Genomic DNA, 14,507 nt, shown 5'->3' on the forward strand with positions numbered 1-14,507 from the left:
CGTAAGTCAGACATTACGTACTTACAGTTACAATCCAAGAGGTTCAAATGCTGTACATGGCCACGGTGGGCACTGGTGGCTGGATGTCCCCCCCCACCCCCGCCCCCTCCCTGGCCCACCCCTCCACACTGGGGTGGGGGGCAGCATCCCACGGCAGAGGCCACATCCTCCCCTCCACTCCCTGATCCGCTGCCTAGGCCACGGCAGCCCCCTCCCGGCTCTGGCGGGGGGCACGGTGCCCTCCCGTGGGCTGGGCCACAGCCCGCGCCTGGTGCTTGGGCGGGTGCTTGTGTGCAACACGGTCGCGGATACATTCATGAGCTCATCAGCCCGGCGGCTTGGAAGAATGGAGGGGGAAGGGGGCCACTGGCCACTGTGCCCCCCGAGCCTCCAGAGCGGCGGGAGCAAAGGCAGCAGGGCAGGGGGGTTGGGGGGTGCCAGCCACGATGCCCCATGGACACCCCCTGGCAGGGGTGGGGGGAGGGGAGGGGGAATTACCCTGATCACAGATTGAAATAAAGCCTGAGACCACATCACTCACAACAAGGGCCACGTCTGCGGCCTCCACACACCGCACAGCACGGAGCCACAAGCCCTGGGGCCACGGGGCCAGGGCACAGCCTGCCACGGCCCCAGGGCACCGCGAGAGAGAGAAAGAGAGAGAGAGAGAGAATCTGGCTCTATCCTAATCCTAAACGAAGCAATAAATTAAAACAGGGTCCCACGGGGGTGGGGGGAGGAGCGGGGCAGGGAGGGGTCTGTACAAAAGGGTCCGTCTAGAAAAGGGGATGGTTAAAACCCGGGGCTCGCTCTGCTCCGGGCGGATGCTGCCCCGGGGTGGGGTGAGTGAGGGGTCCCCGATGCCCGTCTGTGCCCCTTGGGCACCGTGTGGCCCCCTCTTCCCCCCCCGGCTGGCAGAGGGGTCTGGGGTATGGAGCAAGGAGTGGCAGTAGCAGAGATCCCAGGCGTCCGGGCTCCCAGCTGCTCTGGGGGGGCTGAGCCCGTGCCCAGGGGCCCTCAAACCTCCAGCCAGGCTGGCAGCCAGGTGGGGGGGGGTAGTGGCAGAGACCCCAGGAGTCCTGGGCCTGCCCCTCCCTGCCCACACATACGCACACACACATATGCACACGCACTCTCTACCCACTGGCCACCGCTGCCTTCCCGGGCCAAGGCTAGAACCCAGGAGTCTGGGCATCCAGCCCAGGCTACCATGAAGCTGGGGGTGGTGGCAGGGGGGCAGGGATTGGGGAAAGTCGCTGGTGCAGGGGGGCAGGCAGAAAACGGGGCAGGGTCTGGCATTGCTGAGGACAACGGGCGAATAATAAATAGAGCATCAAAAATACAAACCATCCACGTCGCCCGGGGGTGGGAGGGGAGTGGGGGGGGGGGCACCGGCCCCCCCAGCCAGCAGAGAGCAGAGCTGCCCTATGCCAGGCCACGCGGCCCCCATGACGGGGCAGGTTGGGGGCTATACCAGGGCAGTCCGTAGGTCACAGCGTCCCATGCTGGCCGAGCTGCTCTTGCGCCGCACGCCGGGTGTGGCAGCGGGGCCGTGGGCCACGGCGGGAGGCCCAGGGGCTGCGGCAGCGGGGCCGGGGCCCTCGCCGGGGCAGCCGTGCTGCAGCAGGATGTCAGCGCACTCCTGGCTGCCGGCGCGCCGGGCATAGTACAGTGCCGTGCGCCCCAGCCCATCCCGCGCCGTCACGTCTGCGCCGTACTGCAGGGTAGTTAGAAAGGGGGTGAGGGGGGCAGCAACAGGGCAGCCTCCCCACCTCCCAGCCTGGCTGCTGCCCCATGGGCCCCTGGGGGCAGCTGGGCTTTGATTGGCTGCCATGGGGAAGTCTCCATGCCCTTGGAGATGCAGACCGTGGGGTCACAAGCTCCACTGATGATGTCACTACAGTGATAGGGGACCTGGTTCCTGCCCCCCACCCCCAAAACAGCCCTGGGGCAGGGCCCTGTGCTCCGATTGGCTGCCACAGGGAAGTCTCTGTCCCCTCAGAGACATGGGCTGTGAGGTCACAAGCCTCAGTGATGACATCATTAAAATAATAAGGGCTCCACACCCCTCAGGCCTGGCTCCTGCCCCCTGCCCCTAGCAAAGTGCCAGGCGGTGGTGGTGGGGAGCAATTGCTCCTGAGCTCCCATTGGCTGCCACAGGAAGTCTCCACCCCCCCAAAAGCCATGCGGTAACAAGCACCCCCAGGCCTGGTTCCTGTCCCCTGGCAAAGCCTCCACCCCCTGTGCCCATGAGGTGGCATGCCCCAGTGATGACATCACTGCAGCGGGAAGTGGGCAGGGCTGTGATGCCAGCCCCCAGCCCCCGCCACAGGGGCACGCAGGCACAATCAACCCCCCGGCCCCCCCCTCCCCATGCCCACTACGGCCGTACCCAGACGAGGAGTTGGGTGATGACGACGTGGGCGAGGTCGCAGGCCACGTGCAGGGCCGAGCGCCGGTCGGGGTCGCCGGTGCCCGCGGTGACGAGCTCGCGGGTGCTGTGGGCCAGGAGCAGCAGCACAGTGCCCACGTCCTGCTCCTGTGCCGCCTGCAGCAGCCGCGGGGCCAGTGGGGCTGTGGGCTCCGGCAACGGCGCCACAAACAGGCGCTGCTCGTACTTGGCGCGGATCCACGCCTCCCGCTCCTCCCTGCGGGACACGGTGCAGGGGTGAGGGCCGGGATCCCGGAGCCGCCCCACGCCCACTGCCTCGCCGTGCCCTTCCCCAGCTCACCGGGAGGCATCGGGTGTGGGCTTGCGGCGCCCCTGGGGCCGTGCCTCCCAGATGCCGTTGGCCGTGGCATTGCCGATGGTGGTGAGCACCAACGTCAGCTCCGAGGGCCAGTCATCCAGGTCCAGCGAGCGCACACGCGACACGTGCGTGCCCAGGTTGCGGTGGATGCCCGAGCACTCGATGCAGATCAGGGCCCCTAGGTTCAGGCTGGCCCACGTCGGGTCTGTGGCACGTGGGGGGGCAGAGTGAGAGCCTGGCAGGGCTCCCCTGAACCTCCCGAACCCCCTGCCCAGAGACAGCCCTGGATCCTGGCCCCCCAGGACAGCTCCAGCCCCGCGGATCCTGTGAACCCCCTACCCCTGAGACTGCCCTGGCCCCCCTAGATCCTGCCTGGACTCTCCCAGCCCCATCGGGAGCCTGCACCGCCCCTCCAGGCCCCAGACATCCATGTGGGCATGGACCCCGCCAGCCCCCAGAAGCCCAGGACGGCCCCTCCCCCCCAGCCCCCTCTCCCCAGACTTACTGGGGGCCCCGCAGTCCACGCACTGGGAGTTGCCCTTGGTGTTGCGAATGGCCTGGATGGCCACGGCCTCGCTCTGGCTGTCCATCCGGGCCTGCGGGCACCGGGCCAGGGGGTCAGAGGGCACCAGGCACCTTTACCCACCCCACCCCCCAACAAGCCCAGAGCTAGGCTCCAGGCCCCCAGGCAGCCCAGAGCCTGCCTGTGTCCCCCCTCCCACCCAGCACACGGTTATGTTGGCAGTGGTCAACTAGGCTCCACCCCAGAGGTGGTCGCATTTTTCTCCTGTTTCAAGGGCACCAGGCAGAAGGCCACCCCCTCACTCTGGGCTGTTGCACCTAGACCAGAAGTCCGGACGCCTGGGTTTTACCCTCAGCTGGGAAGTGGGAGGGGCCCGGGGGAGCCTGGAAGCCTGGTTTCTACCCCCAGATGGGGAGTAGGGGGGTCGGGGGAGCCCAGACATGGGTTCCCTTCCTTGCTCAGTGCCCCCGGACCCTTCTCCCAGCTGGGAGGGGGTGGGAGGGGGGCAGAGGGCTGCACAGTGCACAGGGGGCAGGGAGCAGGGGTGGACGGGCATGGGGCAGGGGGTGGAGGCAGTGGCTGGGCTGGGGTGTGGGTCCTACCTTGTTCTTGCTGCTCTCGCAGCACTGCAGGCTGGCCAGGATCTGGCTTTCGATGGCCTGCACCCAGGCGTCCCGCTCCTCAAAGCTGCCGGCCTCGAAGTGCCACGTCTGCCCCGTGCTGGACACGATGAGGAACTCGAAGTTCTCCTCCTCTGCTGGACGAGGGGTGGGGGGGACACGTCAGCACCCACGGAGCTGGGGTGGGGGCGGATGAGGTGGAAAAGCCCGCGGGGGGTGTGGGGGGGGGGTACAGCAATCGCAGCAGGTTGCAAAGTCCTACTCAGGCCTGGATGTCTACCCCTCCACCCCGCCTGTGCCTGCATTTACCCCCTGCCACCCCCAGCGTCTGCCCCTCCGGCCACGGGGGTGCAGGGCATGCAGGGGGGCTGGCAAGGGGGGCCAGGCCGTTACCTGTCTTATAAATATTTCTTAAGCTACCAAAGGTTTTGAGCTTCCACATTTTGCGCTTGGCTGCGGCGGGTCCGGCAGCAGGAGAGAAGAGAGGCGAAGCGTCAGCCGGCGTCCCCGGGTGGGCAGGGGGCAAAGCGGGACCCCCCGGCCGGGCGGGGAGGGCAGAGAGGAGCGGGGGTGAAAGCCAAGTGCGAAGCAGGAAGCGCCGTGAGCATCCTCGGGGTGGGAGTGGGTGGCCGTGAGAGGAAGCCCCCTCCCCTCTGCTGGTCTCTGTGGTACCCGCCCCCCCCCACAGACATCCCAGAAGGCCCCTGGAGCCCCGCGCCCCGCCACCTCACCTTCAGCCTGCCCAGCCGCCCCCTCGGTCTTGGACTGTGTCGTCAGCTTCTTGCGCCGGTGCTTCTTCCGGTCGACCATGGGCGAGGGCAGGGGGTCCCGGGAGCCGCCCCCGGGGCTCAGCACCCCCTCAACACCCTCTGGCATGGGGGGGCAGGGCAGAGTGAGGGCTGTGGAGCCTCTGCCATTGCCCCCCCAATGAAGGACCCGCAGACAGACCCCTAGTGTCCCCCCTTGAAGACTCTGTACCCCCTGCTGCCCCCCAAATACCCCCGATGCCACCGAACAACCCCTAACCCCCAGTGCCCCCTGACAGCCACAAAAAGAACTTCCCAAAAAGGACCCAGGTAACTCCCACCCACCGGGGACCCCCCCCATCCCCCAGAGCCCCCCCAAAAGACCCAAGCAGCTCCCACCTCCTGAGGACCCCCCCACCCCCCAGGGAGGAATCCTAGAGCCTCCTGAAAAAGACCCTAGTGTCCCCACCTAGACCCCCAGCACCCTTTGCGCCCCTCCAGCACCCCCGACCCCCAGAACCCCCTGCCCTCCTACCCAGGCTGCCTGTCTTGGGGTTGGTGGCCGAGTGGCAGCGCTGCAGGGTCCGGTCCTTTCCCCCGCCCCTGGGCTCAGGTGGGAGGCTCAGCGTGGCGGGCGACGCGCTGGCTGCGGGGAGAGGGGCGTCAGGCAGCCCACAGGACCCATACAGGGTCTGGGCACAAGGGTCTGGAACCCATACAGGGTCTTGTGCCAGTCCCATGTAGGGACTGGTTGGAGCCTGGGTGGCCCCCAAGGGCCACAAGACCCCATCTCCCAACCCCATAGACCCCCCACCCCATGGCACTGACCAGCACCCTCAGGCACGGGCACATCCTTGACGAGGCCGTTGATGCTGGCAGAGGGGCCGCAGGCTGAGATGGCGCGGGGCGGGCGCTTCCCAGGCACCTTCACCGTGGTGCGCAGCAGGTCCATCTCCTTGCCATGGGTGCTATGAATGTAGTCCTGGGGGGGGGCACATGGTGCATTGGGGGGGGTCTACACATGGCATGTCCCCCAGTGAGGGACTGTGCCCCACTGTGCCCAGCCGGGGGGACCTGGCCTGCCCCGTGCCCCCTGCCCACTCGGCCCGGCCTACGTTGATGCTGGGGTGGTAGAGCAGGAGCCCGTTGCTCGACAGCGTCACGTATTTCTTCTTCCACTCCTTGTTCAGTGAGTTCCCGCTGCGCTTCAGCAGGAAGCTCTGGCGGGGGGGGCAAGAGGGGCAATTAGGCCGGGAGGGGCAGGAGAGACCTACCCCGGGGCAGCTGGCTCCTGCCCGGAGCCTGGGGTGTGCACTGGGGGCAGCCGCGGGCATGCGACCCAGCCTGAGCATGGGGGTGTGCGCACTAACCCGGGGGGGGGGGGGTGTTGCCGGGTGTGTGTCCACAGTGGAGTGTGTGTGCCAGGCATATGTGGTCACAGTGGGGTGTGGGTGCTAAGAGTGTGAGCTCACACTAGGGTGCGTGTGCCAGGTGTGTGTGCTTACAGAGGGGTGAGCATGCCAAGCATGTGTGCTCACGGGGGGTTGTGCCAGGTGTCTGCACCCATGGGAGAAGCGGGTGCCAGGTGTGTGTACCCACAGTGGAGTTCATGCACCAGGGGTGTGCGTTCACAGGGGGTCGTGCCAGATGTATGCACCCACAGAGGATGTGTGTGCCAGGCATGTGCACCTACAAAGACATGCACCAGGCAGAAGTGTGCACCTATAAAAATGTGCCAGGTACATGTATCTGTGCCAGGCATCCATATGCATGGGGGAAATGTGTGCCCCAGGCATGTGCACAGGCACGTGCCCCCCCTGGGCTGTCCCTGTTGCCAAGCCAATGCCAGGCGCTCCCTCCTGGGCAGGGCCTGATCCTGGTGATGCAGGGGCCTCACCTGCTTGATGGGGATTGCGCGGCCGCTGCCTGCCTCCCCCCGGCTGTCCAGGCTCCGCTTCTCCGAGTCGCTGCCCCGGCGGTTCTGCACCGAGACGGTGGGAAAAGGGGGTGGTCAGGGCATGGTACCCATGTACCAGCCCCACCAGGCACCCTGCCCTGGAGGACACCCCAGCTCCCCCCTCCCAGTGCCCATGTCCTGTCCCCACCCCGCACTGGGTGCCACTCACGGCAAAGAGGCTGGTGCGGCGCTTGGCGCCCCGGTGCAGTGAGCTGGGTGTGCCCAGAGTGGCCGTGGCCGAAACCGTGGCCTCGCCCCGCAGCTCCCGGTGGCTGACACTGGGCGTGGAGGGCAGCGAGGACGAGTAGTCACTGGTGTGGCCCCCGTTGTTGGCCTGCGGGAGATACGCTGTCAGCGGTGGTGGGAGGGTGGGCTGGACGCCTGGGTTCTTGGCAGTGGGTGGAGAGCGGGGGCAGTGGGATGTGGGGGGGATGGGGGCACCTGGGGCCCCACAAGGGTTAATGCCCCCTCTGCTCTTGGTACCTGCCCCGGGTGCACCCCACCCACAGGGGTGGAGCCGGCCGAGTGGCTGGGGGTGCTGGGCAGAGATTTGCAGGATGCCAGGAGCTGCTGCTGCTTCTTCAGGGCCACGGCCTTCTGCGCCACTGTGGAGACACGGTGGGGGGGAGTCAGGGGGTCGCTCTGGCCACGGTCCCCCCCGCCCGGGGGCCTCTGTGATCTGGGCCATGGCCAGCAGCATCCAGGTTCACGCCCCCCCAGCCCCGTGGCACCTTCAATGAAGACCCGGTCCACGTTGAGGCCGTACGTGGCGCAGGTCTCGTAGTAGAGGCAGCGCTTCATGTCAGCGCAGAGTGTCTGGGCCTGGGAGTCGGGCACAGCCCGCGGGTTTGAGGCGCTGATCTTGTCTGTGGAGGGGGGGGTAGCACTGGCTCAGTGGGATGCATGGAGAGGCTCCCCTCACCCCCCCAGGACCCACATCCCTGGGCTCTGAGCTCAGGGACAAGGTGGGTGGGCAGCACCTCCAGGAGTCAAAACTATGATGGCATGTGAAGGGTTAATGCCCCATGGCCCCCCATGCCCAGGAGCTGGGGGCACTGTGGCTGGCCAGGGTAGAGCACCACTGCGGGACCCCCCCCATACAGCCCAGCATCCCCTGCTAGACCCCACCCCCATACAGCTCAGCGCCCCCTGCCGGACCCCCTCTCACCCTGGGTGCCCACGAGTGCCAGGGCCATGTCGCCGGGGCTGCGGTGGGTGGCCAGGAGTCCATAGAGCTGCTCTGCCTCCTGGAAGCTGCTCTCGTTCTCCAGGCTGAAGACGAAAACCACCGCGTCCACCCAGCCAGCAAACTGGGGGGAAGGGGCAGGGGGTCAAGGCCTGCTCCCTGCACAACCCAGCCCTAGAGATGCCCCCTGCAATGGCCCCAGATGCTCCATGGGGCATCTCTGTGCCACCCCCATCCCCAGCCTGGGGCTGCCCCCACTTTGCCAGGGGGCTACCTTGGCATCGGGGGCATCCGCCTCTTCCCGGATCAGCAGCAGGTGACTCTGCCCATCCACCACCACCTCCTTCTTGAACTGCCCACCTGTGGGGAGAGACGGGCAGGGGGCCGGGGCTCAGCACTGCTAGGGGCTGTGGGTCGGGAGTGTGGGGCACCGGCAGAGCTGGAAGTGCAGGGGGCTGTGGGTCGGGAGTGCGGGGCACCGGCAGCGCTGGAAGTGCAGGGGGCTGTGGGTCGGGAGTGCGGGGCACCGGCAGAGCTGGAAGTGCAGGGGGCTGTGGGTCGGGAGCGCGGGGCACTGGCAGAGCTGGAAGTGCAGGGGGCTGTGGGTCGGGAGTGCGGGGCACCGGCAGCGCTGGAAGTGCAGGGGGCTGTGGGTCGGGAGCGCGGGGCACTGGCAGAGCTGGAAGTGCAGGGGGCTGTGGGTCGGGAGTGCGGGGCACCGGCAGAGCTGGAAGTGCAGGGGGCTGTGGGTCGGGAGTGCGGGGCACCGGCAGAGCTGGAAGTGCAGGGGGCTGTGGGTCGGGAGTGCGGGGCACCGGCAGAGCTGGAAGTGCAGGGGGCTGTGGGTCGGGAGCGCGGGGCACCGGCAGAGCTGGAAGTGCAGGGTGCTGTGGGTCGGGAGTGCGGGGCACCGGCAGAGCTGGAAGTGCAGGGGGCTGCGGGTCAGGAGTGCGGGGCACCGGCAGAGCTGGAAGTGCAGGGGGCTGTGGGTCAGGAGTGCGGGGCACCGGCAGGGCTGGAAGTGCAGGGGGCTGTGGGTCGGGAGTGCGGGGCACCAGCAGGGCTGTGGGGGAGACTGCAGGTTGGGAATGAGGGGCACCAGGTACTCCCCTGCGGGTGCTTTTGCCCCAGCACAGCTGGGGGGAGGGTGCCAAGGGACGGGGGCAGGGGGCAGGGCTGTGGCCTGGCTTTGCTGACTTGCCCCCATGCCCATTCTGGGTTGGCTGGGGCTGTGCAGTGCCCAGGCAGTGCCAGCCTCTGCTGCCAGCTGCAGCCTCAATGGGGCTTTGTCCTGGCTCTGTGGTGCCAGGGCTGGGGTGGCGGGGGGTGGGGGTGGGGGGGTAGGAGCTAGGCTGGGGGGGGCTGGCATGCTCCAGATAAGTCTTTAAAGGGTGGGGAGCAAAGGGCAGAGGTCAAAGGTCAAGGGCCCTGCAGTGCAGGCAGGCAGGGGTGCTTGTTCAGCTCCCCTGCTGCCCCCCCAACTGCCCCCCCCGCAGCCCCAGGCACTTACTCTCCGCTGGCTCCAGGCCCAGGTAGGAGCCAGTGAGGAACCGATGCACCAAGGATGACCTCCCACTCTTGGGGCTGCCCAGGACACCCTGCGGGGTCAAAGGGCAGAGTTCAGAGACAGTCATGGGCAGGCAGGACCCCCTGGCCATGACCAGCCCCCACCCCATCAAGCTGAAGCTTCCAATGCCCCCCCCCCCCCCGCAGTTCTCTGGGGTAGGTGGTCGCTGCGGGGGGTGTCCCCCAGAAAGCCTGATGCATGCCAAGGGGGGCAGGGGGCTGTGGTTCGGGAGTGAGGGGCACTGGCAGGGGCAGGCGGGGGCCACCTACCAGCCGGATCTCAGGGACCGAGCGCCCGAGGGTCCATTCCTGGCTGCTGGCCAAGGTCTCTGGGGGGAAAACGGAGGGGGTGAGACCAGACAGAGCCCCCTTCCCCCCCAACTCCTGCCCCCCCAGCCCCCAGGCCAGGCAGCTCCGAGGGGCTCAGGCTGACATGGGCGCATGGAGTGGCCCGGGCCCAGCCTGGGCCCTGGGCCCTGGTACCCCCTGCCCGTCACAGTCCTGGTGCCCCTGAGGGGGCAGCTCATGGGGGGCTGCAGTTCTGTGCGGCGCCAGAGCTGCTCCCCGCCAGAGCTGGGGGCATCGTCCCTGCCCCGCGGCCCGGGCACACACCCTGCATGCTCACACTGCACACATGGACATGCTACATACCTGCATTGCACACACATGCAGGGCACGCTCACTGCACGCACATATAGTGCATTCTCCATGTACTCGCCTGATGCATGCACCTGGCATACTTACAAATGCACTGCACACCCACATGTGTTGTGCACGCGTGCTGCACATGCACACGGAGCACATGTACACGCACTGCATGTGCTCACTGCACACTCATGCTGCGCAGTACCACTGCGCACACGCACATTATATGCACACAGCAAAAGCACACCCAATGCACCTACATACTCAAGTGCTGCACACACGCACACACCACATTCACACATAGGGCCTGCTCATGCACACTTACTGCAGCCCCCACATATGACGCCCATTCTTGTGTGTTCACCCAGGGCACACAAAGGGCACGTGCACCTGCTGCACACAGACAGTGCAGGCCGCCCGCATGCACACACAGGGCACATGCCTGCACACACTGCAGGCATACACTTGTGCTCAGTGTCCCAACTCCTTTAGAGGAGTGGAGTTCGGGCACTTGGTTCCTATCCCAGCTCAAGAAGGGAAGTGGGGCCCGAATGCCTGGCTTCTATCCGTAACGTGTCCTGGGCCCTGGCGCAGCCTATGCCAGCGTGTGGATATACACGTGTGTGCACCCTCCCTGGCACCCTCCTGGATCCCCTACAGCCCCCTGCCCCATGCTAGCATGTGAATCTACACGCATGTGCCCCCCCACCAGGCATGGGGGGGGCACGGAAGGTGATGCCCAGGTGCTCAAGTCCTGCCACAAATGTCGTGACATGGCAACTCCAGGTGCCACACAGCACACACATGCACACACACAGAGCCCAGCTGCCCCACGCCCCCCCGCCAACACATGACAGGGAGTGGCTGGTCCCCTGCTCCATTTCATGCATGGAGGGTTTCCTAGGAGACACCCCCCCCCACCAAGTCACCATGGCAATTTCCAGATGCTGGGGGGGAGGTTCCAAGGGGCAGCTGTGTGTGTGTGTGGGGGGGTGCATGTGTGTGGATTTTGGGGTCTCCCTGGCCCCGATGGATCCGTGTGCTCTAAGCCAAGGTGCCCCCTGCAGCTGGTCCCCCGGAACATGTAGGGATCACGCTTGTCATAGACGTGTACAGCCCCTGGCGCAGCACGTGGCCAGGTCTGTGGGCAAGCAGCCTACAGGACCCCCACCCCCGGCAGCCCCTGGGCTGGCACCTTCAGTGCCAGAGCCCCCCACCCTAGACGCATGCACACATGTGTGTGCACACTCGAAGGCGCCCCCTGTGAACACACAGGCTGGGGAAGCCCTCCCCACGCACGCACGTCTGCCATCACAGCCATACACAGGCGCACGCCCACACATACATGCGCACACTGGGGCACGCACCCACGCACACACGGGCAAGTGCACACGGATGCTCCCCCCCACGCTTGCCTGCCTGGGAACACGCCAGCGCACGCACAGGCATGCACACGCACACGGAAGCACCCACACACTTGCCTGCAGAGGCACACACAGGCCTGCACATGCAGATGCCAGTGCACATGATGGCTCCCACATACTTACACACACACATGCAAACAGGCACACGCAAGTACACATGTACAGAAGCACCCTTGCACATGCAAGCACCCATACCCAAGCACACTCAAGTGGGTGTATATACAGATGTGTGCACACACACACATGCTTGCACACCCCAGAGTATGCAAGCACACACATATGCATACACGCACAGGAACATTCAAGCATGTGCATACACGCAACATGCTCCCACACGCAGGCACACACAAGCATGCCTGCGCACCCGGGTGCACAGAATCACATCTACATGCACACACTGACATGCTTGCACACACAAGCATGTATACTTACATATGCAGCCGAGTTTACACACATAAACATGCTTGCATGCACACACATGTGCAAACACACCCGGGGTGACAGCATGGGGCAGGTCCAGGTTGCGGTTCCATTGCATCCCATTACACTGCCCTGCAGGCCCCCCCAGCACGGATCCACCCTAGAGACAACTTCCTGCCCCTCAGCCTTGAAGGTCAAGGCCCTCAACAGTCCTGTTTCCCCTCCCCCACCAATGCCACCATCACACAGAAGGGGAAACTGAGGCAGGGAGTGGCGCTGTCACTCCCCAGAGGGTGGCAGAATGGGGAATTCAGAGCCAGGCAGGGCACAGGACCCAGGAGTCCAGGCTCCCAGCCCCTCTGTGAAGGGAGCCCAGAAGCCTGGCCCTCACCATGACCCACCCCACTCCAAAACCGGCACGCCTGGTACTTACTGGGCGATGCCAACCTGCCCGACTCAGTGCCACCCAGCCCCCAGCCAGGTGCGGGGTGGGTGGGCGTGGATGCAGGGCTCTTGGTAAAGATGCCGCTGATGAACTTGAGCATCTTACGGTCGCGGGTGGACGCCCTCCCGCCCTCGCGGCCCCGCTTCAGGCCTGCACCCACTTCAGGGGCACCAGGGCTGGGCGCTGCCAAGCCCCCGGGCCCTGGGTGCAGGTCGCTGTTGTCCAGGGTCTTGCTTTTGCCTTTGCGAGGCGACAGCTTGGCTCGAGCCGTGGCACGGGGGGCAGCTTCTGCGCCGCCTGCCTTGGCACCTGCCTTGGCCCGGCCTTTGCCCTCACTCTCGGGCCATGACAGCCGGTTGCTGCCGGCCTTGGGCGTGCCCTTGCCTGCTTTGCCCTCACCCCCCACCTTGGCTCCGCTGGTGGTCACTGTCTTGAAGGGCTTGTTGGCCAGCCGCAGGCGCCGGGCGCCCGCTCCAGGGTGCGGGGACGAGGCTCCGGCACGGCCCACCATCACCTCGGGCTCCCGCCCCTCCGGGCACCCCCAGCTGGCATGGCTCAGCAGCAGGCGGCGAGCAGGAGCCGCGGCCGTGGCAGAGCAGGTGCTGGTGAGCGGCGGCGGGGACCTCTCACCAGGTACCTCCAGCGTCTCCTTGGCCCCCGGGACAGCTTCTGGTTTGGGGAGCACGGTGGGTGCCAGGGGCAGCGGGGCCACCTCGGGCTTCGGGGGCGGCAGTGGTGGCAGCACAGGCAGTGCTGGGACAGTGGCGACGTCTGGCTTGGGCGGTAGCACCGGCAGCCCTGGGACAGTGACAGCCTCCGGCTTGGGTGGCAGCGCAGGCAGTCCTGGGATGGCAGCAGCATCTGGCTTGGGAGGGAGCGCAGGCAGCCCTGGGACAGCGGCAGCATCCGGCTTGGGTGGTAGCACCGGCAGCCCTGGGATACCGGCGGTGTCTGGCTTGGGTGGCAGCGCCAGCAGCGCTGGAATAGCAGCAGCATCCGGCTTGGGAGGGAGCACAGGCAGCGCTGGGACAGTGGCGGTGTCCGGCTTGGGTGGCAGCGCAGGCAGCCCTGGGATAGCAGCAGCATCCGGCTTGGGTGGCAGCGCAGGCAGCCCTGGAAAAGCGGCAGCATCTGGCTTGGGTGGCAGTGCAGGCAGCCCTGGGACAGCGGCAGTGTCTGGCTTAGGCGGCAGCCCCGGGTCCGGCTTGGGGGGCACGGCAGGTGGCGCAGGGGGCGTGCAGGCCACGTCGGGCTTGGGGGGCAGTTCCGGCTTGGGCGGCGGCAGCAGGGCGGCATCGGGCTTGGGCGGCACCGGCGGGGGCGCACGGGGAGCTTCAGCCGGGGACCCATGGCTGGCGTCGGGCTCAGGGGGGGCCCACAGGCTCACGGGGCTGCCGGGCGAGAGCGGCGCAAAGGCGTCGGGGCCGGCGGCACTGACCCACAGAGCGTCCTGGCGCTGGAAGACGCGCTCGGGCCGCTTGGCCCTGCCCGGCTCGTCGGGCCTCAGCCGGGGGGCCGGGGGGCTGCGCTCCAGGGCGGCTCCATCGCGGGGCACCGGCCCGGGCACCACCGGCCCTGGCACCGATTCGAGCTTGACCAGCGTGAGCGAGATGAGGTAGGTGGTGCGGCGCTGCAGGCCGGCGCCTCTGCTCATGGGCGGCCCGGGGGGGCGGCACCGGCCACGGCGCCCCCGGCCCCGCTCAGCGCCGCCCCATGCCCCGCGCCGGCCTCCCCCGCCGGGACCCGGGCACCGGCCCTGGGCACCGCGCCCCGCGCTCCGGGCACCGGCACCGGCTGCGGCAGCGGAGCGGCAGCGGGAGCGGAGCCGGCGGCTGCGGGCGGCGCCGCGCGAGCAAAACCCGGACTGGAGCCGGCGGCGGCGGCGGAGCCCGAGCGGGGACCGGGGCGGGGCGCGGGGGGGGCGCGGAGCGGGGGGGCGGGGCGCGGGGTGGGGGGCGGGCTGTGCGGCGGCCCCCCCCCGTGCGGGAGCCCCGACCCGCCCCCCCCAGCCCCGCCGGTGCCCCGCAGTCCCGACCCGCAGCCCTCCTGCCATTCAGCACTGCTAATTGCACCCAAAGCTTCCAGCCCCCCCCCCCCGCCCGGCTCTGCCACGTGTGTGCATGTGGGGAAACTGAGGCAGGGGCCCGCCCGGGCGGTGCGGGGGCCGGGCCGGGCCGGGCGGTGCACGGTGCTGCCCAGGCGGGACGCACGCGGGCCTGGGGGCA

At 67.6% G+C, this 14,507-nt stretch overlaps 1 protein-coding gene across 4 annotated transcripts; it reads right to left on the reverse strand.

The window, feature by feature from the left end:
* Window positions 1-6: 6 nt before the first annotated feature.
* On the reverse strand, window positions 7-14,097 carry AGAP2 (ArfGAP with GTPase domain, ankyrin repeat and PH domain 2). Of its 4 annotated transcripts, none has more exons than XM_059719229.1 (19): window positions 12,271-14,097; window positions 9,619-9,677; window positions 9,293-9,380; window positions 8,057-8,142; window positions 7,765-7,906; window positions 7,328-7,462; window positions 7,080-7,201; window positions 6,766-6,930; window positions 6,537-6,620; window positions 5,755-5,859; window positions 5,468-5,621; window positions 5,175-5,285; window positions 4,625-4,762; window positions 4,287-4,346; window positions 3,876-4,030; window positions 3,256-3,346; window positions 2,733-2,955; window positions 2,393-2,648; window positions 7-1,717 (listed from the first exon to the last, which is right to left on the reverse strand). In XM_059719229.1, exons 1-19 carry the CDS (start codon window positions 13,934-13,936, stop codon window positions 1,469-1,471), a joined length of 4,089 nt encoding a protein of 1,362 aa, XP_059575212.1. In that variant the 5' UTR covers window positions 13,937-14,097; the 3' UTR covers window positions 7-1,468. The 4 variants fall into 4 exon arrangements, with proteins under 4 accessions (XP_059575212.1, XP_059575208.1, XP_059575211.1 ...); XM_059719225.1 differs by having other exon boundaries at window positions 3,876-4,027; window positions 12,271-14,008; XM_059719228.1 differs by lacking the exon at window positions 4,287-4,346 and having other exon boundaries at window positions 3,876-4,027; window positions 12,271-14,008.
* Window positions 14,098-14,507: the final 410 nt, after the last annotated feature.

Source organism: Alligator mississippiensis, chromosome 15 (genome assembly GCF_030867095.1).
Source record: "Alligator mississippiensis isolate rAllMis1 chromosome 15, rAllMis1, whole genome shotgun sequence".
Lineage (NCBI taxonomy): Eukaryota > Metazoa > Chordata > Crocodylia > Alligatoridae > Alligator > Alligator mississippiensis.